We start from the raw sequence: 22096 nt of genomic DNA, 5'->3' as shown, positions 1-22096 counted from the left end.
TGAAAACTTGGGTCTTCTCTTAGGCTGCAGTGATAAAGCCCATGAAATAAAAAAATAGATCAGTATTAAAACTTGTTTTCACTTTAACATATATGAGAGTTAGAAAAATAGGACACCTGTCACACATCTACAGAAATAAATCCTTTTATTTTAAACATTCCTTTTCTTCTTTAAGATGCATACAGTACTTGTAAGCCCAAGAATTCTGAGAAAAACTATAGAAGACCTGGCACTATTTTTGAGAATTACACAAATGGGCAGCAAAATAACACCTTTATAAATGGACAGACATACACAAATTAAAAATTTAGTGTTTGCACACAAAAATAAAGTTACATTCAGCACGTTTCTTGAACGTGCATTCAAATGTTTAATGTTTTCTAAGCTTTGGTCATCATGCTTTATTATAACTCTTAAATTTCACAATTGTGCAGATGATTAAACCCAAAAGTTTAGCGCATATATATATGTATACATATATATATATATAAACAGCAGCTATAGGAAGCTAATACTGCATAATCAGATTAGCAGACTGATTCAAAAACATGTTATTCACAATCAGCACACAAAGCTTATTTTGTGATAACAGTTAATTGACTTTTCTTCCACTTTATAAAACAAGGCAGAGTAATGAGACATAGCAGAACATGATTACATAATAAAAAGTATATTTTTAATTACAAATCTAATTGTACATATGGGGCAACAAATTGCAGTTTCTATAGAATAGTGCAAATGAGCAGGACTTTTCCCAAAAACATGTAAAATTTAGTTCATCCCAGGTGCCACAGATTTCATATCAGTTTATATTTCCTATTAATTTATATTCATTATTTTAGGTTTTCATGTGATGGCTATAAGGACAGATCTGTACTCACAGGTAGGCAGCAAATATACAAAGCCCCTGACTTAATTTACTGGACATGAAATTCAGGCACTCAAAATAAAAAATGTAACTTTAAAAAGATTTCATCTGTCATCACATAAATTGTTCATCATAACTAGTTCATTAAAAACTCATAATTCACTTAAAACTGTCACATCAAGTAATTCCTCTAAACTTTTTTTGATATGTGGTGGTTGAGATGCAGCCTGATTTAATAGATTCTGACCCATCTGTGTGAAAAGTGCTTTTGATAATTTAGCTGTGGCTGTTCGTATATTTCCGCCAGCTCCAGGCAGGGAGCCACTGTGTGTCATAGTTCCTAAGAGGTGCCATAAAACCACCAGCACTTTCTGTTCTGTGGCATGAGGCTTCCTTTGATAAAGCTCCATGACAATATCTGCAACAAAAGAAAGCGAACAACAGTCAGAGCTTCCCCAGTAACCCACGGATGTTAGTAACAAGGGTCCAGATATGGGCTTCCACCCTGGGCAATTGTCCTAAAATGTTAGGCCTTAATCACAAAACAAAACAAACAAATAAAAACAAGCAGGCAACGCTTGGAAAGATTGAGATTGTCAGGTGTCAAGAGTGCCCTATATATGACAACTAGTTCAGGAAAAAAAATGCTAAAGAGCTCAACATTTTCCAGATACAGGTAAATACAATTTATAGAGCTCAACTCATGAGCCTTTCATCAAACAAACAACACGAATCCTTCCTTCTTCCACAAGCGTCCACATTGACTCTAATGCCTGTGTAACAAATGACAGACTTTTCTCTCTTCCTTTCCCCTCTCCTCTTTAAACACTCCAGTGTTGGGCATCAAACCCAGATGTTCAGGAGTGCTAAGCAAGCAATCCATCATAGAAAGAACTACAACCTCAGTCCTAGAATTATTTTAAAGACTATTTTGGAGTACTATTTTGTAGACTATTACACAATTTATTTCTACTCTGAATAGCAATCATATTGAATTGACAGCTATATTAAATTAAATGGAAACACCCATCAATTTATCCTTAATATTATCTGCAGGAAAATAAACATACCTGGTGATCATCATATATATATGTCAATGTATATAATTTACTTACATAAAAATGGCTTTACATAAACTCTGTGCTAGGTATAATGAATATATCTCAATTAAAATTCATATTAAGAGTATATTACTTTAGAAATTATTTCTTAGGACTGGGGAGTGGTGACACTCCCAGTACTCAGAAAGCAGAGGTAAGCGGATCTCTATGAGTTCAAGGACATCTTGGTCTACAGAGGAAGTTCCAGGCTAACCAGAGCTACAAAGAAAAACTCTTGACTCCAAAAACAAAACAAAACAGCATTAACAACAACAACAACAACAACAACAACAACATAAAATAAACCCAAAAAACAAAAAGAAAGAATTTATCGCTTAAAGCTATTTTACCAGCAAGCTTTTCTGTCATATCTTGTTTTGCTTTTCCATTTAGAAACTGAGCTTTTGTGCAAAATGGCTGTAGAAGCAAGTAATTATCTAAAATAAAAAAATAAAAAGAATCATGTCTAAGAATGAGATCTCAATAATTCTGACTTAACAGCAATAATAAGAAAAAGAAGAAATTTCAACAATGCAGATGGAATAGCTTAAGAAGCCCACACACTTAATCCCTCCTTAGAGTTTTCTGTAACAGGTAAAGATGAAATGAAAATATCCATAAGACATTAAGGAAGCTACTACAGGGCATCTGGACATCTAAATTTCAAATGACGGTGGTGTTATTATAAAACAAGAAAATTGTTTTTTATGGAAAAGTGGTTTTTACATTTAATGATATTTTTAGAAAAGTATTTTTTTATCATAAATACATTATTTCTCCCTTCACTTTTCTCCTTCTAAACTCACATTTCAAAAGATTCACAAGAAGTTATTCAGATCTCTGATTTCAGGGCCAGCCTGGTCTACAGAGTAAATTCTAGGACAGCCAAGAAACCCTGTCTCGAGTTAAAAAAAAAAAATCAAAATACAGGTAGGTCCATGCAACTATTAATTTACTGCCATGCATGAATCATTCTTTTAGAATGATTCTTATAGCTGTATTATATTCTATGTCCTGACATAGTTTCCATGTTGTCCCAAAGCATTTATGCTTTATATTTAAATCTATAATCCATTTTAATCTCATAAAAATGAGTTAAAGAATAAGCACACAATGAAAAAGATAATCAATTTAAGTATTTCATCACTTAATTTATGAAAAAAGTTTTAGATACACTATTAAATGAAAAATATTACTTATTTCAACATATAAAAATACATAGGACTAGAAAGCATGAATGTTACATCAAGATAATTTGAGTATCAATTTAGGATTCCTTACCTACATGTTGACTCAGGGCATGAACAACATTTGTGGCTGCAGCATAGATGCCTGGATTCTTGGAATTCAGATTGTTATCCACAATTGCAGGAATTAGCATATTGATTATAGGAGACAAGTTGTCTCTAAGCAAAGGAATCATTTTATGCATTGTTTCTAGAGCCACCAGATTCACTTTGCTGTTAGAATCATGAAGTCGAGACTTAAAAGCATCAAAGATCTGTAAAGTAAAACAATTGTTTATCCTATTGTCCTTTTTGCCATTTCATTTCTGCTTTACTCTCTCTCTACACACACACAGACACACACAATTTAGAATGAACTTAAGATAATAGAAACTTCAATTTGTTAAATTTAAATTTTACAAGTAGTAAAAATTTACTCTAAAAGATGTTTTAATGAATTAAGGTTACAAATGTGGCTTGAGGCCACTGTGAACCTGACTAATGTGCTATTAGCTTGAAGATGTGGATCAACCTCATTTGATGCTAAGGACTTGGAGAAATTGTGTATATCTTTATTCAGAACAAAAGATGAAGAAATTTTACTGTAGATAGTTTATATAACTTTAGTTGAAATTGTTAGGACAACTAGATGTAATGTCCCTCCCGGCCGTTAACTACAGTAAGAACCAAACCGCAGGTCGCACGTTTCCATGCTAGGTAAGTGTTCCCTCACTAGGCTGGGTCTCTAGTGCCTAAGACTCTCAGTTTGGGGTTTTTTGTTTGTTTTTGTTTTCCAGGCTGCTCTTGAACTAGCATGAAGCTAAGGATGACCTGGAACTGCAGGCATGCACCATACCCTAGTTCATGTGGTACTGGTCTCTAACCTTTGTGTGTTTTAAGCAAGCACTCTACATCCAGTCTTCTCAGAATAACATTTTATCAATACTTTAACAATTATTCCTTTTTCTTCAAATTTGTTAACTTTAATAATCTCAACACACTATATAATGGATGTTAAGTAAGCTTTAAGTCAGGTCAGGCAATCAAAGAGCTATTCTATGAAGCTAAGGCCATTAACTAATCATTTCTTATACTTACTTATTTTTAATTTTTCATGTTAAAAATAATTTAACCAAGAGATTTACTTTTATTTAACAGATACCAGAAACCTACTTACTGGAATATAGAAGTAATTATGGTATATTTGTCAAGTTTAATGTCAAGTTTTAAGTTTGGCAACTTAAAATGGAATTTAATTAGATTACTAATAGAATTAACTCAATTAACTTCTAGTAAACAGAAATAACCTGTGCTCTTACACTACATGTTTACCGATCTCCAAGCCCTTTGTTTATATAAAGATACATAAAAACAAAAATTATGTAATATATAAAGTAGGATAAAGTATATATCCTGATTTTGTATAGATTTCTAACATACATAAAAATGTTTTTTAAATTCTATTAATTTTTTTTATTTATACAAGCACACTGTGAATGTCTTCAAACACACCAGAAAAGGGCACAAGACCTCATTAGAGATGATTGTTAGCCACCACGTGGTTGCTGGAAATTGAACTCAAACCTGTGGAAGGACAGCTCTTAACCGCTGAGCCATCTCTCCAGCCCCCACATAAAAAGTTTTAATGTCTGTAATGAAGCCATACTAAGTTTCTTAAATTGTCATGTTTTTAGAGTATACACTTAGTCTCTCAACATATATTTACTAAAGCCAGGCTGAGAATTCTCAAAATATTAGTAGCTTACCAATATGTGGGATGTTTCAAAGAAACATTGATTTTCTTTTTCTTTTCTTTTCTTTTTTTTTTAACTATTTATTTATTTGTATATATATGAGTACACTGTTGCTGTCTTCAGACACACCAGAAGAGGGCATCAGATCCCATCACAGATGGTTATGAGCCACCATGTGGTTGCTAGGGATTGAACTCAGGACCTTTGGAAGAGCAGTCAGTGCTCTTACACTGAGCCATCTCACCAGCTCCCGGCTCCTTTCTTTTTAAGAGTTTCATTTTTATTTATGTATATGTGTGCTTCTGGGTATGTGCGTGTAAACAGGTTCCCTCAGAGTTTCAGGCAGCTACAAGCTGCCAGAGTGGGAGCTGGGAAACCAACTCAGGTCCTTTGAAAGAGCAAACACTCTGAACTGCAGAGCTATCTTTCCAGATATGACATATGACCATTTTCATATTTTTTTCTATTTCATTTTAGTTGCCACAGCATGTCAAATCCTATGTGATCCATAACTGACATCAAACTTACGTTTAACACTTTTAAATAACATATATAAAGCTCCATGGTTTTGGATAATTTGCTATACTATTTTTTTTAATTTTTTTTCTTTACTGGCTATAGATTACAAATGAAAAGTACTCTTGAAGGGCCATGATGCCAAAGCCAAGGACCTGAATTTGATCATTGGATCTCATATGTGAAAGAAGTGAACTACCTCTTAAAGCTGTCCTCTGAATTCCATGTATGGGTAGGTATGACTCATGTACATACACATGTGTACACACACACACACACACACACACACACCACAATGCTTAACAAAGTTAACTTTGAGGTTTTTTTTTTGTTTTTGTTTTTGTTTTTTTATTAACTTGAGTATTTCTTATATACATTTCAAGTGTTATTCCCTTTCCCGGTTTCCGGGCAAACATCCCCCTCCCCCCTCCCCTTCCTTATGGATGTTCCCCTCCCAACCCTCCCCCCATTGCCGCCCTCCCCCCATAGTCTAGTTCACTGGGGGTTCAGTCTTAGCAGGACCCAGGGCTTCCCCTTCCACTGGTGCTCTTACTAGGATATTCATTGCTACCTATGGGGTCAGAGTCCAGGGTCAGTCCATGTATAGTATTTAGGTAGTGGCTTAGTCCCTGGAAGCTCTGATTGCTTGGCATTGTTGTAAACTTTGAGTTTCTTACCTTCACAATGTTGCCTACAACAAGCTCTTGATTGTTTTCAGTGTCTGATAAAAGTTGTTTAATCCCATTAATACGATCACGAAAGTCTTTTGCATTTAATAGCCCTGTTATGACTTTAATATACTCAGCACTTTCTAAGGAATTACGAGGAGCTGATTTTCTGGGGACTTCTCGAACTTCAGTTACTTCCCTAAAATGAAAGATAGTTCATTTTTACTTCCCTACAAAACCCAAAATTAAAAAATCTTTTTACAAATTCAATTTTTATTTTTAAGAACTTTTATAGCCCACCTGTGTTGGGAACTCCAATGATATACTAGAAAGACTCATAAAATCAACATAGTTTTACTAATGGCTGAGACTTATAAACACAGATACCAATCAAATCTGCAGAGGGAAGGCACATAGATCTAAGACTAAAGAAAACCAGACACAAGTTTTGTTGTTGTTTTGTTTGTTTTGCTTTGTTTTGCTGAGACAGAATCCCCTACATAGCTCCTTGTTGGCTTGGAAATTGCAGACAAGATTGGTCTCAAATTCACAGAGATCTACTTTGGCTCTGCCTCTCCAGTATTGGGATTAAAAAATGTGTGCTACCATGTCTGGCTAGACGCAAGCTTTTAAGGAACCTGTCACAGCAGCACTGCTTAGAACATGTGAGATATATTCTAACAAGAAGATTATTAAAGATAAAGACTCTTCCCTGGATTTTCATTGTGTCTGCCTAGGATGTGACAAAATTACAGACTCCCTGAAGGAAAATAGCTCCTCTATATGTTCTTATATGTTCAGACAATCTATGCACAATAAACAAGCTTAAAAATCAGAGAATAGTGTATATATGCATTGTACGTACACACACACATCTACCAAAAGGAAAGAAGTATCTTTTAATACTGCTGGCCACTGTTGTGGTTTGCCCTGAAGCTATCTGTATTTTGATGCTAATTCCACTGCCCCAAGGACAGCTGCCTAGTCAGTACTCAGGACTCAGGTGATTTCACCAGAACCACCTCTCCATTGAATTTGTAAAGTACAGGTGAGGGACAGGTACAGGATAGAAGGATGCCTGACACTGGAGAAGGAAGGAAGGATGGGTGGGAGAGAAGTTTGAAGGAAGAGGAGGAGACTAGACAGAGACAGGAGACGGAGAGAGGGGAGAAGCCGTGGCAGGACAAGATGGCAGGTGATGTTAAGATTCTGCTCTGTGTATTTACAGGTTGTTATTAATGTTCTCAAGGGATGGATAGTACCGGGCTTTGTATGTTTAAGTGGGCAATTATATCTTACCTATTGGGTCTAAGATTATTGTGTTGTGTGTTCTTTTATGTGAGGGTTTGAGTGTAAGAAAGTGTGCAGCTGGGATGTGTTTCCGCCAAGATATCTAGCAGATATCTTGGGCCCCATGGTGTGGACCCAGCAGGGTAAAAGACCAACCATATTTTTTTTTTTTATTTTTATATTTATACAACAACAGGCCACTTACAGCACTGAAGCTGGCACTCTATTTTCTAATGCTAGTAAAAGATTAACTTTGCAGGCAAATTAAGAAAAGCATTTTGTCCCAATCAATTTACTTATTTTTTTGTTTTGTTTTGTTTTGTTTTATTTGAGACAGGGTCTTTCTACATTATCACTGGCTATCTTCCACTTCAAAAGGAACCTCCTGCCTCTACCTTCCTACCCAGTGCTGGGATGAAAAATGTATACCATCAAACCTGGCCAAGATCAGCAGTTTTAAACTGGATGAGATAGTACATATCTTTAATCCTGGCACTCAAGAGGCAGAGACAGGTGGATCTCTGAGTTTGAGGACAGCCAGGCCTTCATAGAAAGACCCTGTCTAGAATAAACAAACAAATAAGTATATTAACAAAGGAAGACACTGGATGTCAACTCTGGCCTCTACATGTACATGCATATGTGAATGCTCCCGTGCGTGTGTGGTTATATCTTATCTAATATCTTCCTGAGGTCTTAAAGCCATATCATATAGCAACATCGAGACAGGTAAGACAATATGGTTCACTGCCAAAAGATATACTGCCCTATATCTCACCTAATAACCTCACTAACCTGCTAAGGTCAGAGAACCCTCCCTTCTCATCTGGGACATCTCCCCTCTAAAGTTTCTCATTTTTCTGTGGGTTGAGATTGGAACCTTTTATCCCAGCTTCAGTGCAGTAAGTGGCCAGCATTATTAAAAGATACTTCTTTCCTTTTGGTAGATGTGTGTGTATGTACAATGCATATATACACAATGAGTGTGAATGTAGGTCCTTGCATGCCATGGTACTCATGCAGAGTATAAACTTTCATTTGGTATTAAATATATGATATAGGAGGTCCAAGGTCATTATGGGTAGTGTCATTGGGCTGGTGGTCCTGGGTTCTATAAAAAAGCAGGGAAGCCACAAGGAGCAAGCCAGTAAGCAGCACTCTGCTATAGCTTCTATATCAGCTCCTACCTACAGGTTCCTACCCTGTTTGCACTCATGTCCTTAAGTGGAAGCTTAAGCTAAATAAACCCTTTCCTCCCAAAGTTACTTTGGTCGTAGTGTTTTATAACTAGGACACCTATGAGCCTATTCATAAACACTCTTTAAAAATAGATTAAAAATATATGAGATAGGGGCCTTTAAGACTTTATGACATGCTTAAGTAACTTAACAACCACAACTCTATCAAGCTATCATTACTACTTTGCTGGTATGAAGTTTTGAATCATAAGAATTTAAGCTTGAGGACCTGAGTTCAGTCACTGGGACTCATATAGCAAAAAACGAACTGACTCTTAGGAATTGTCTGATGACTTCCACATGCTCACTGTGGCACATGCTTCCCCTCCCAAAGACATGCACACACAAAAGATAAACAATGTAATTTAAAATTTTTTTTGAGAAACTAGGTAACAGAAAGGTCATAATGATAGTTTAAAAGATTTTTAAAATTCTATTATCAGTATATAATGATTGCTTATAGCTTAAAACTGTGTATACAATAATACTTAATAAGAACTCAACAGTATCAATTTTTTTAGTTGGCATTACAAATTAGTTATATATGCTAAAACAGTTTTGTTTAAAAATGTTCTTTCCTACCGAGATAGGCCATTAGAACATCAAGTCGAGAATAAGGGTCAGTTCTCAACAGTGTAGATGATCAGATTATGTTACCTCTCAGAAGAACTGAAAGCATCTCGAGAAACTGATGATGATCTTGTGTTCCCGACACTACCAGTATGAGATCGCCTTCCTTTTGCTGATGGGGTGTCTAGTGGTATCTCTCCCAAACCCTATAAGTAAACACAAAGTCAATGTGAGACTTCTTAAAACTAGCAGTGGAACAGAAATTTTGAAATTGACTTTTCAAAATAGCCCTGATAAAAGACAGGAACTGTTGTAAGGAGCCTGGAGAGATAGCTCAGTGGGTAAAGTACTTGTTGTGCGTTCCAGATGGCCCAACTTCAATTCCTGAAACCCACACAAAAGCTGAGTTGAGTGGAGAACCAATTCTACAAAGTTGTTCCCTAACCTCCACATGCTTACCATGATATGCTCGCAATTATGCGCGCGCACCCACACACAGAAACACACACTAAAAAAAAAATCAAACATTTTTCTGTTTATTATACTTGAACTGAGGTGCAATATAATAAACTTCAATTTAGTCATTTCTTTGCATGCCTATTTTATTTTTGGTAAGTTCTATATGAGCAAATTCTCTAGAAAATATTAATATGTCAATATTAATAGGCAGAAAATTGGTCATATATATATATATATATATATATATTCCCTTATAATTGAGTCCTTAGCCCAAGGTCATTAAAAAAGTGACAGGAAGTTATGATATAAAAATTATATATTAAGCACATTAAAAATGTTTTTTTTACATTTTACATTTTTTTACATTTTACATTTTCTACAGTTATAGAAATGAACTGCTGTACTGACTATTATGTGGTCAGAATTGTAATCCAAGTCTTACAGTTCTAACATAACAAACAACAGCCTACCATATTTAAAGTTTTCTTCAATGTCCTACCATCATTTATATCATCTATTACTTGTTTTTAAGATTTACTTTAAAAATTATTGTCACTATTATTTCTTGTGTTTTTTCTATCGGTATGACTGTGCACCATATGTTTGCCTGGTCCTAGGAGTCCCGAAGAAGACAGTAGTCCTGTATATTCAAGTTACAGACAGTTGTAGGTGCTAGGAATTGAACCTGTGTCCTCTGGAAGAGTAGCCTATGCTCTTAACCACTAAGGCATCTCTCCAGCCCCAATATTTAAGTCTTAATAAGCAATAGACATTTACTCTTTAGGGCCAAATGTACATACATCTAGTGAGAGTTGCAGTGAGCACTACTTCAAAATCGGTTACATAAAAATAATCTAAAAAACAACTGTTCAATTGTTTATATTATTTACCATTAAGGGAAAAAGAAACCTTGTGCTTATTTTTACTTACTCATTTCTTTTTTTTTTTTCAAATATTTTTATTTATTATGTATACAGTGTTGTGCCTGCATGTCTGCCTGCAGGCCAGAAGAGGGCACCAGATCCCATTACAAATGGTTATGAGCCACCATGTGGTTGCTGGGGATTGAACTCAGGACCTCTGGAAGAGCAGTTAGTGCTCTTAACCTCTGAGCCATCTCTCCAGCCCTACTTACTCATTTCTTAATCTATTAATTAATTAGTTACTTTATTTATTTATCTGGAGGCTTTTTTTTTTTTTGAGACTAGGCATTATGTTGCCAAGGCTAAGCCAGCACTCAATATGCAGCTGAGCTGAGGATACCCTTTCTTCTGATTTTCATGTCTCTGCCTTTCAAATGCTGTGAATGCCTGGCTTATAAGCTTTGTTTTAAAAATTGTTTTACAAAACGAACTTGATTTACATACCTTTTGCCGTAAATTTTTAACGGATTCTTTAATATATGGCAAATCTTTAGATGGGATATACTTTTCAAGTAGTTTTTCAAAGTTAGGATGACCCATCATGAGGAAAAGCATCTTTCGACCATAATACCTATGGATTTGTGAGAAATACATAAATACTTTTGCATGTATTAATAAATTCCGTTTCTGTCCTGGATGTACTTTTCACAATGGATAGGGGCTATGGACAGAGAGACTGCTAAACCCTTCGGTAGGTAAGTCACTGAAACTCAGATATACTGACTGTACTAAAGAGAAAAGCATCCCCTTGCTCTCACATCTTCTCCCTTTTAAAGGCACTGCAGCTTAAATATTTCAGCCATAAGTCAGATGGAAAGTACAAGGTCTGGAAAGTCTTTGTGTGTGTGTGTGTGTGTGTGTGTGTGTGTGTGTGTGTGTGTGTGTGTGCATGCTTGCACAGCAGTCCATATATAAGTGCAGAATGGATAGCTAAGGGAAGTGTATCATCTCAGCATCCTCATGCATTGACCTTGCTGCTCTTCACCAGCCAAAATATCTTGCCTTTGTTAACCTTCTCTACATCCTGTCTTTCTGACTCTCTCTCTCCTTTCCTAACCCAACCTTACCTGGATGTCACTCTTTAAAATTCTATTCTCTATTATTTAAGATACAAATTTTAAGGAGTTCGGGATTTAGCTCAGTGGTAGAGCACTTGCCTAGCAAGCGCAAGGCCCTGGGTTTGGTCCCCAGCTCCGAAAAAAAGAAAAGAAAAAAAAACAAACAAACAAACAAACAAAAAAAAGATACAAATTTTAAAAATGAACCCAATTAAGGTTGAAATGCTACTAAAATTGTGGGATAGTCTTCAAGGTAAAGAAGCCCGATGTCAATCTAATAGCAGAACATCAGGCATCATAGTGGTGCATACTGGAGACATCTTGAGACAGAGATCTTAGTAGGACACTACCATTCCTAAAGGACAGGCCCTGCGACAAGTCAGTTACACTTGTGCCGACAAGTGTCAACACAGGAAACTGTAAGACTTAGAAGACAAGTTCTTGTGAGAACAGAAAGATCTCAGGACAGTCTGTCAACCAGATCTCCTCAGTAATGAACTGAAGAAAAGGACGTGACATCAGAGAAAAGGAACTTTCCCCACAAATAGAGTAAGGCCTCCAGCTATTCAGGAAAGTACACCCACCTACTCAACTGTAACTTAAGAACGATAACCTTGTAGTATAGACTATTAAGACAAAGGGGTCTGCCATAATGCTCAGGAATATTGGAAAGGCTGAAACAAACAAGAATTCAAACAACTGACCTAAAACCCTGAGCACCGATAAAACCCACAGACTAACTGTAAGCATTTTGTACCCTCCCAACTGCAGAGAACACAGGCTGGGTGCATAGCTCTGCGGTGCAGTCCTTCCCTAGTGTATTAGGTTCTACATTTGACCCCAGCACAAAATGGAAAAACACAAAACAAAAAAAGGGTAGACCTAGTAAAAGCTAAAGACATACCACATAATCACTAAGAATTCTTTATTTCTCTTTCTTACTAGTCAATGATTTAATCCTCCTGAACTCTTGTTTTGTTTTCTTTTGTTTTGAAGCAGAGTCCTTCTGAACAGCCCAGGTTACCCCTGAGCCTGAGGTCATCCTGCCTGCTTCAGCTTCCTGAGTTTTAGAATTACAGTACTACTATGCCTGGCTCTCCTGGATTTTTCTAAAAGTTTTTGTTGGTTTTGTTTTTCAACACAAGGTTTTCTCTGTGTAGTCGTAGATGTCCTGGAACTCGCTCTGAAGACCACACTGGCCTCAGATTCAGAGATCCTCCTGGCTGTGCCTTCTGAATGCTGGGATCAAAGGTATGCACCACCACAACTGGGCTTATGGAACTTTTTAAGTGGTTCCCCTAAGCTGCCTTACTCAAATTCCTGGAATTTGTATGAGCCATCACTTGTGGATGGGCCTCATCTAATCAAACTGTCCTTAGAAATAGAAAGTTTCAGTGGGCACTAATTGAACAGGAGGTCAGAGAGACTCTATACTGGGGGAATTCAACATGCTATTGATAACTTGAAAATGTAGGAAGAAATATGCAAATAAGTGCAAGAAAGGACTCTTGCTGCCACCTAGCAAGGGAGTGGGAAACTGGTCCTCTAATCACTTGGTGAAAGCCTTGAAGAAGTTTGGAAGTGACTTATTTTACAGGGCCTCTAGAAATAGCCTAATTCTGCCATCAACTTTATTTTAACCACGTGGAACACTAAGCAGGGGACTCAGTTGGGTCATGCTAGACTTCTCAAGTAAAGAACTGAGTAACTGATGTAGCCCTACACAGATACATTTATGCTGATTTTTTACATAACAATAGAAAGTGCATTTATTCTCAAAATTGGCTTTTGTATAAGGAATCCTACAAGATTAACTCTAGATATATGAATAACAGATATCTTTGTCTTAAAAGGTCAAAACATTTTAGATTTTTTAACTTTCCTGAACAAGGGATGCTCTTTCCACTTTTTAAATTAACTTTAAACAACACCTCCTCCAAAAAACAAACCAAAAAACCCAAAACAAACAACCAAAAAAAAAATGAATAAAAAAAACAAAGTCTCTTTAGTTCTGGCTGACCTGGAATTTACTGTCTAGACTAGGCTGACCACTAGAGATCCATCTGCTTCTGCCATCTGAGTGCCTGGATTAAAAGTACTCATCACTACTTCCTAAACACAACTTCCCCATGCTTAGACTGGTTACAATGTTAATCCTTCTAAAACTTACAAAACCGGCCAACAAAGACTACAGAAGGGCAATAGTGATATAGAAAAGGAAATTAACCTAGATTTCTGACTAAATAAAAAATTTCTGCCAATGTTGCAATACAATTCTTGAGCACTATATATGAAGCAGCATATTTTGTAATTAAAATTAAAGTGATTAACCTTAAGGTGATTTGTTTAATAAAGAGTTAACAACCTATAGCAGGGCAGGAGAACACCCAGGGGAAGACAGGAACTCTGGGTAAGAGTCAGACTTTTGAGATTCCCAGCCAGACTCGGAGGAAATTGGACATAAGAAACTGAAGAGAAGGGCTGGAGAGATGGCTCAGCGGTTAAGAGCACCTGACTATTCTTCCAGAGGTCATGAGTTCAATTCCCAGCAACCACATGGTGGCTCACAACCATCTGTAAAAAGATCTGATGCCCTCTTCTGGTGTATCTGAAGACAGCTACAGTGTACTTATATATAATAAATGAATAAGTCTTTAAAAAAAAAAAAAAGAAAGAAACTGAAGAGAGGTAAGGGGCCACGTAGCAGAACACAGATTAAAATCAACATGTTACTGTAAAAGTTTAGAGCTAGTTGGGAACAAGCCTAAGCTAGGGTCTAAAGCATTCATATTAAGAAAAGGTCTCCGTGTCATTATTTGCAAGCTGATGCCTCAGAGACAGTCTGGCAGCATGCCACCACTATAGGTATCATGCTATAAATATTATCTTGCCTTCTTTTGCTGATTACTATTAACCTTCCTAGACTGGTTCAAGTAATAGTCACCAGAAATTCATAAAATATTCTAAGTATAAATACATTATTTTATGTTGCTACTATGTTGACATGTGTACCTCTTTCTTTGATTTTTATCTAATTTCTTTAAACACACAATTTTTCTTAAAATTTATTATGTGACTTTTGCCCAAAATAAAATTCTGCTTCTTTTCTGCTCATTCCAGTCTTGGGTCATTCAATGACTCAAAATCTTACTAAAAATTATGAAGTGGCATCTGTAAATTTGGAGAACGCACCATGTGTTTGTTCAAATTGGCAAATAAGACGATCTCCTAGTATCAATCATTTCTCCATTCAGAAAAACTTTTTTTTTTGTTTTTGTTTTTTAAGTCTCCACTTTCTAAAGCCTTATTTCTAAATCTTTAGAGCCAGCAAGATGACTCTGTGGGTAAAGGCACTGGTCTTCAAGCCAGTTTATGATTAACCCCAAGAACCCACATGGCAGAAGGAGACTTAGCAAACTGCTCTTACTTCCACATGCACACCATGACATGTGTGTCCCATGGCACACTGTGTCCCCCTGCTCCCACACACAAAATGAATAAATGTAAATTTTTAATAAAAAAAAAGACTTAGAAAATATTACCAGTTATTCACCTGGTTTCTTGTGAGCTGTCTTGAGCAAACTTGGCAGCAGCAGGCAATAAACGTTCAGCCATATCCTTTGCTCCCGATGAAATTCGCTCTGGTTCCATACATTCTACTACATCTGCCAAGTGCTGGGCTGTACATCTTCTTACTGCAATATGCAGATGGCTACAAGAAAACATGACCAAGGAAAACTAAGTTGAGGCACGAACTATTTTCCAAGAGTATTCACGGTAAACAAAATTAATTTGTTAAAAATTTAACAACTCAATAATATTATTAAAAGATTACAATGACAAACGGTTCACATTATCTATCCGAAAGAAGATACACCAAAAATGTCAATACTTTTTCTACTTATTAAGATTTGCTTTACTGCCTATATTGTGATCAATTTTAGAGGTTCTATGGGATGCTGCAAAAAACGTGTATTCCAAAGCTGTGAGATTGCATATCCTGCAGACAGCTATTAAATCCAATTGGTCTGTATTATTAGTGTGTGTGGGAATGTGAGTGTGGAAGCACACATGTCAATGTGCATATGTGGAGGGTAGAAGACAACTTTGGGAGTCGGCTTTCTTCTCCACCATAGGCTCTGGGACAGAACTCAAGTAGTCAAGACAGGCAGCAGAGACCGTTACTTACTGAGCTATCTCATCCTCCACTCAAGCTTAGCACTCAGGTTTCTCTTTGATTTTTAGTTTCGCTGACCTATCAAAAGACTTGCTAGGATAATAAAGTCACACACTAGTACTGCATCAAGATCTTTCCGATCTTTCATTCTTCTTAGTGTTTCTTTTATGAAGTTAGGAGTCTCAACATTAACTACATTTCTAATTATTATAGCTTCTTGATAACTGTTCCCTTCATTAATATGTATTCTGACTAGTTTTGGTTTGAACTCTATTAGGTATCAAAACAGCTACATTTGTTTATGGCTTCCATTTGCTTCAAAGGTTGACATCCATGTTTTGACTCTCAGTTGGTATGTCTTCCAGTGAGGTGTGCTTGCTATAAACAGATGGATTTGGATTTTAATCTCATCAGCTGCATGAAACTTTTATTTTTATCATTTACTTTGAGGCAGGTTTCCACTATATAGCTCTGATTAGTCAGTACTGTTAGGCAGGTCATGCTAATTTCTAACAGTCATCTGCCTCCTTCTGCCGCCCAAGGGCTGGGATGAAAGGAAGCAGCACACCCAGAATGATCCATATGTTATTGATGGGTTGGGCCCATTTGTTTTTAAGGCTATTATGGAGAGGCTGGGAACTGGCAATTCTGTGAACTAGTTCTGGTTGGTTGGACTAGTGTTAGTTCTCTCTTTTCCCTATTCTTTTTTTTTTTTTTATTAACTTGAGTATTTCTTATATACATTTCAAGTGTTATTCCCTTTCCCGGTTTCCGGGCAAACATCCCCCTCCCCCCTCCCCTTCCTTATGGGTGTTCCCCTCCCAACCCTCCCCCCATTGCCGCCCTCCCCCCATAGTCTAGTTCACTGGGGGTTCAGTCTTAGCAGGACCCAGGGCTTCCCCTTCCACTGGTGCTCTTACTAGGATATTCATTGCTACCTATGGGGTCAGAGTCCAGGGTCAGTCCATGTATAGTCTTTAGGTAGTGGCTTAGTCCCTGGAAGCTCTGGTTGCTTGACATTGTTGTACTTTTGGGGTCTCGAGCCCCTTCAAGCTCTTCCAGTTCTTTCTCTGATTCCTTCAACGGGGGACCTATTCTCAGTTCAGTGGTTTTCTGCTGGCATTCGCCTCTGTATTTGCTGTATTCTGGCTGTGTTCTTTTCCCTATTCTTATCAGGGTTTGCTTACTGTCTGTCCTAGGAATGGACGGTTTTCTCATGCTCACTCTTCCTCTCATGAAATGTATTCTTTCCTGTGCTCATGTGAGTGACTTTCTTTTAAGTGTACAGTGTTCCTTGAGTGTTTTCTTCAGTATTGTTTTGGTTATCATTAATTGCCATGGTTTGTGCATTAGGTTGAAAGGTCCCCATTTCCCCATCAGATTTAAAAGAGGCAGTTTTATCATATATCTTGGTTTGTAGTTATTTACTTTTATACCTTAAACTATATCATTCCATGTCTTCCAGGCTTTGAGCTGTGAGACATTTGATGTTATTCTGAGGTGCCTGTCTTTATAGGTTGGCTGGAAAGATTTTTTTTTTTGGTTGTTGCTGTTGAAGTCTTTTTTTTTAAGTGTGTGTACGTACATCTGCGTACATGTGTGTGGATAAGTATGCTACGGTATGAGTGTGGCGGTCAGAGGACAAGTCGTACGAATTGTTTGCATCTTGCAGTATGTAAATCCTGGGGACCAACCAAAGTCATCAAGCATGGTGGCAGGCAGCTTTGCCAGCTGAGCCCTCTTACCAGACCCTTCATCATAGCTTTTAATATTGTTTCTCTGCTTTGCATTTTTGACAATGTTTTTATTAGCATTTGCTAATTAATACATAATAGATTTCATTATGACTTTTTACATCTTGACTATGATTTGCCATGGAAAAGTTCTTTTCTGGTCAAGTCTATGTGCAGTTATAAATGCCTTTATGTTTAGAGTTGCATTTCCATGCCAGCCTCAAAAACAGCTTCTAGACTATTATCTTACTCTGAAGTCACCACGTACCTAGAACTAAAGAACATGACAGACAATAGTTAAGTTTTATTTAGTTTCATATCTTTGAATATATGTGATCTTATTAGAAAAACAATATTATCGTTCTTTTCATGCTGAACACAGTATTGTTATCATGTAGAGAGTATTTGTGCAAAATTTGCTTTTATCCTCACTATACACAGAATCACAATTTAATCTGTGGCTTGAGGATATTTTCAGATTATTTTGAACATTACCTTTGTCCTCCATTGATGAGAGAAATGACTGCACGTGCAGGAGTTACATTATTAACCATAGCTTTCAATGCCTTGTCAACGTCTTCCCTTATGAATGTATTCGATTCTCCAGCCTTGTGCAACAAAGCTCTGACTGCAGTATCTAGTTCTTGATCCATGCTCTTTTTCAGGTATGTAAAAAGATCACCTAAGCACACCACAGCAGCACGGGACACTCCAGAGCGTAAATTTTTCACCTAAAAAACCATTATGAAACAGGACGTTTCACCACATGTTATTAGAAACTCAGCAATATCACTCTGGAATGTGTATTAAGCATTAAAATATCATAAGATTACATGGTTTCTTGTTTAGCTAAGGTCTCTCTCTATAGTCCTGGTTGTCCTGAAACTCACTATGTAGACCATGATGCCCTTAAACTCACAAAGATCAGCCTGTATTTGCCTCCCTGCTGCTGGGATTACAGGCATGCACCACCATGCCTGTTCATAATTATGTGCTGTTATATATCCTAAAAATCAATATCAAATATTACATATTAAATATGCTCTACATTATATATAAGTACACTCAAATCATGTAAGACAGAGTTGTCTAAACAATATGACTATTGAGTTAAGTGTGGTATGTTAACTCCTAATTAATTAAACAATCCTCAACTTATCATAAAACATTACCTCTTGAACTACTGCAAAGGTTGTTTCATGTAATTTTGTGTTCAAAAGGTCAGAGTGAAAAGCAGCTAAGCATCGGACAAAATTCAGCCCCTCCATCTTCTTCTCCCTATGGACATAAAAATAATAAAATCATCTTGAAATGGGATTTAATTAGAATAGAACTTCCAATGTCTTTTCTTTCTTTTCTAATTTTTTTGGGGGGAGGTGAGGAAATTATTTTCTTATTTATTATTTCTTTACTTGTTATTTAGTAATCCCCAAAATCTCCCTATAAAAATTTAACAGTAAAGCCCACCATGACAGTCAAGGTAAGTTATTATTTCTCTCAGTAAAAGTACCATCTTCTTTCTGGAGAGTAGGAGACAAATAACATAACGAGTTAAGAAAAGCAGTAAGAGGACAAGGAAGGCAAAAGCGATTTGTTAGCTCACTGGTGAGGAAATGACTCAGGACATTAGAACCAACAGTGATTTCTATAGTTTGTATTTTTATCTTTCATTTTTCAGACTTAAGGGGTCTGACGAAGGGTAGATACTAACAAAGGGAGGTTGGGACTCAGCTGTCATTTAGGTGTAACATATTTGATCGTTTTCATTTCTGTGTATGAAGAATGTGAAGTATGAAACAACTAACAATTTAATTAAAGATACTGCTGGTGTCCATCATGTGTGCACTATGTATGAGTATGGCGCATACCATGGAATGTATGTGGAGGTCAAAGGACTACCAGTGAAGTTCTCTCTACCATGGCTTCTTGGATCCAACTCAGGCTGTCAGGTTTACAGTGCTAGCAATTTTACCTGCTGAGCCATCTCCCCAGCCTAATTTGTTGTTTACTGTTGTTGGTGGTGGTGGTCTCATTCTAGTCCTGCCTGGCATGTGCACATGTATTATTTGTGTGTAGGCACATATGGATATAAGTGGAAAAGCCAGAGATCAACACTGGGTATCTTCCTCAATTACTCTCTACTTTATCCAAACAGGATCTCCCACTTGATCCCAGAGTTTGCCAATTCAGTTATCTAGCTAGTCAGTTTGGTCTAAGGGTCTCATGTATCTGATGATTTCTGAGCAATGGAATTGCTGGTGGGCATCTGGTTCTCATTTTTCAAGGCAGGTATTTTATCCACAGAACCATTTCTTCACTCTATATTTTCAGTGTTTTTATTGTTTACTTTTTATATTCAGATTTATTACTCTTTTCTTCTACCATGTCTAGTCATCAATTAATCCCATTCAGTATATCTGTCATCTCAAAAAGTAAATAAAATAGTTATAATTATAGTTGTTTGTTAAATTTGTGTGTTATTTTCATATTAATTAAAATTGTTTTATATCTTTTTAGACCTATATTTTCCTTTTGTTTTGTTTTTGTTGTTGTTGTTGTTGTTGCTGTTGGGTTTTTTTGTTTTTTGTTTTTTTTTCCAAGCTTTACATCCCTAAGGCTCAGGGAGCACTGTGGAAGAGGGAGGGAAAAAAAAACCTGTATGAGTCAGAGGATCAAGAGGTTTGCTGAGCAATTGTGTCTCACAGGACAGGTCAGGAGCTATACCCAGAAAGTATCACTGACATGACTACCTAACCATGAGCTAGAGAAGGACAGTAAGGATAGATAAGAATAGATATGTGGAAGGTCGCAGGCTCCCAACACGTCTAGAAATCAGCTCAAGCTGAACTACAGTTATCCTCCTTTACCTACAGGATTTGTCTCCCTGGGCTTTCTCACTATGCTGTCTCTTGCTGTCTTCACTAGTCTCTCCACTCTTCCACTTCCCAAGCCCTGGCTATGTCTAGTCTGCTTTCTTTCCACTCTGCCCTGGGCTCTTTCAGAGGCTTCTGGATCTTTACTCTCTCTTACCTACAATAAGAACCCTCCCCAAATGTAGTGACCATGTCAGCAGTTGATTTACTGTACCCCCATGCAAACACTAAAGTGGATGGGGAAAAGCCCATGGAGTCCAGAAGAGGATATCAGATCTCATGTAGCTTAGTTATAGATGACTGTGAGTCACCCTATATATACTTGGAATCATAACCAAGGCCTCTGCAATTGCAACAAGCATTCTAATCACTGAGTCATCTCTCCAGCCATAGACAGTTTTAAATTCATATGTTCTATTGTCTTGTTTGTGGGGAGTTTTTTGAGGAGGAATGAGGAAAGACATGGTATTATATAACCCATGCTGCCTCAAACTCATTATGCAATACAGTCTGACTTTGAACTCCCAACCTACCTGCTGCCACTTCCCAGTTGCTCTGATTATAAGTGTATACCATCTCAGCACTCTAATATACAACAGTATAGTGACAATTCAATAGAGATATCTGCCATCTAAAATATATACACACTAGTGATTTACAAAAAATAGTTGCCAAAGAAAGATGGTCCCTGCTATCAGAGGACTGAATTCCACAGTACTCCTCAAACAGAGTAGAAGAATCAGAAAGCACAACAGCAGAAAAAGAACCAACAGGCTAATCTTTCTAAGGCAAAATGAATTTACCAAGAAGACAACAACAACAACAACAAAACAACAAATATAGTGGAGATTTAACAAAATAGTGACTAGGGTTTTAGTGAAATGAGTCCTAATTGAAAGACAACTAAAGAAGGTTAATAAATGAACAGGAGGGCTGGAGAGATGGCTCAGTTGTTAAAGGCTAGCCTCATAACCAAAAATGTAAGAAATGAACAGGAGGTAAAACTGTAGAGACAACAGTCTTTTTTTGAGAGCATTCCATTTGAAGGGGGGGAGGCAGAAATGGGCAAATGCATTACTGAGATTTTAAACTAGAAGCCATACATTATAACACACGGTATTTTTTTAGTACTGGGGATCAATCCAAGGGCCCGGCACTTGGCTAGCATTGTGTGTTCAGTGAATAACGCCTCAAGCTCAACAGCATACTTTGATGTTGATGGACACAGTCTGGAAGAGGAGGAATGATGATAAGGATTAAAAATGGACTCAAGATATTTGAGGGAATCCAGGAGAACATGAGAAAAAAAAATGCCACCAGATGCTCCAGCTGAAACCTTACCAAGTGTTTACAGAATTTGGGATTATTTTCCCCCAAGACAGGGTTTCTCTGTCTTGACATGCCCCAGCAGTCCTAGAACTCACTCTTTAGACCTGGCTGACCTGGAACTCAGCAATCCAGATGTTCCTGCCTTCTAAGTGCTGGAATTAAAATCCTGATGGTGTAGTTGTTTCTAAAATTGCTTGTTATACATTATATTCAACTTAATTATGAGATGAACAGTCCAAAACCAAAGGTTTTACATAACATAATGGAGCTAAAATATGCCCTTATGACATATAAGTTAAAACATAATTGCTAAT

General features: G+C 36.9%; 1 protein-coding gene across 7 annotated transcripts in view; it reads right to left on the bottom strand.

Moving 5' to 3' along the window:
- Window positions 1-128: 128 nt before the first annotated feature.
- Togaram1 (TOG array regulator of axonemal microtubules 1) overlaps window positions 129-22096 on the bottom strand; it is a 64336-nt gene continuing 42368 nt past the window's right edge. For 5 of the 7 annotated variants that reach the window (XM_234236.11, XM_008764689.4, XM_006240139.5 and 2 more), the window contains 9 exons: window positions 18753-18858; window positions 18076-18311; window positions 15224-15382; window positions 11057-11183; window positions 9318-9436; window positions 6142-6331; window positions 3250-3469; window positions 2319-2405; window positions 129-1286 (listed from right to left, as the gene is read on the bottom strand). In XM_234236.11, the coding sequence (XP_234236.4) occupies window positions 1021-1286; window positions 2319-2405; window positions 3250-3469; window positions 6142-6331; window positions 9318-9436; window positions 11057-11183; window positions 15224-15382; window positions 18076-18311; window positions 18753-18858 (1510 nt within the window). In that variant the 3' untranslated portion in view covers window positions 129-1020. Of the gene's footprint in view, window positions 1287-2318; window positions 2406-3249; window positions 3470-6141; window positions 6332-9317; window positions 9437-11051; window positions 11184-15212; window positions 15383-18075; window positions 18312-18752; window positions 18859-22096 lie in introns of those variants that run through there. The other 2 variants (XR_010052087.1, XM_063261915.1) reach the window with 2 other exon arrangements.

This window comes from Rattus norvegicus, chromosome 6 (genome assembly GCF_036323735.1).
Source record: "Rattus norvegicus strain BN/NHsdMcwi chromosome 6, GRCr8, whole genome shotgun sequence".
NCBI lineage: Eukaryota > Metazoa > Chordata > Mammalia > Rodentia > Muridae > Rattus > Rattus norvegicus.
This window is presented reverse-complemented; position numbering and strand designations above follow the sequence as displayed.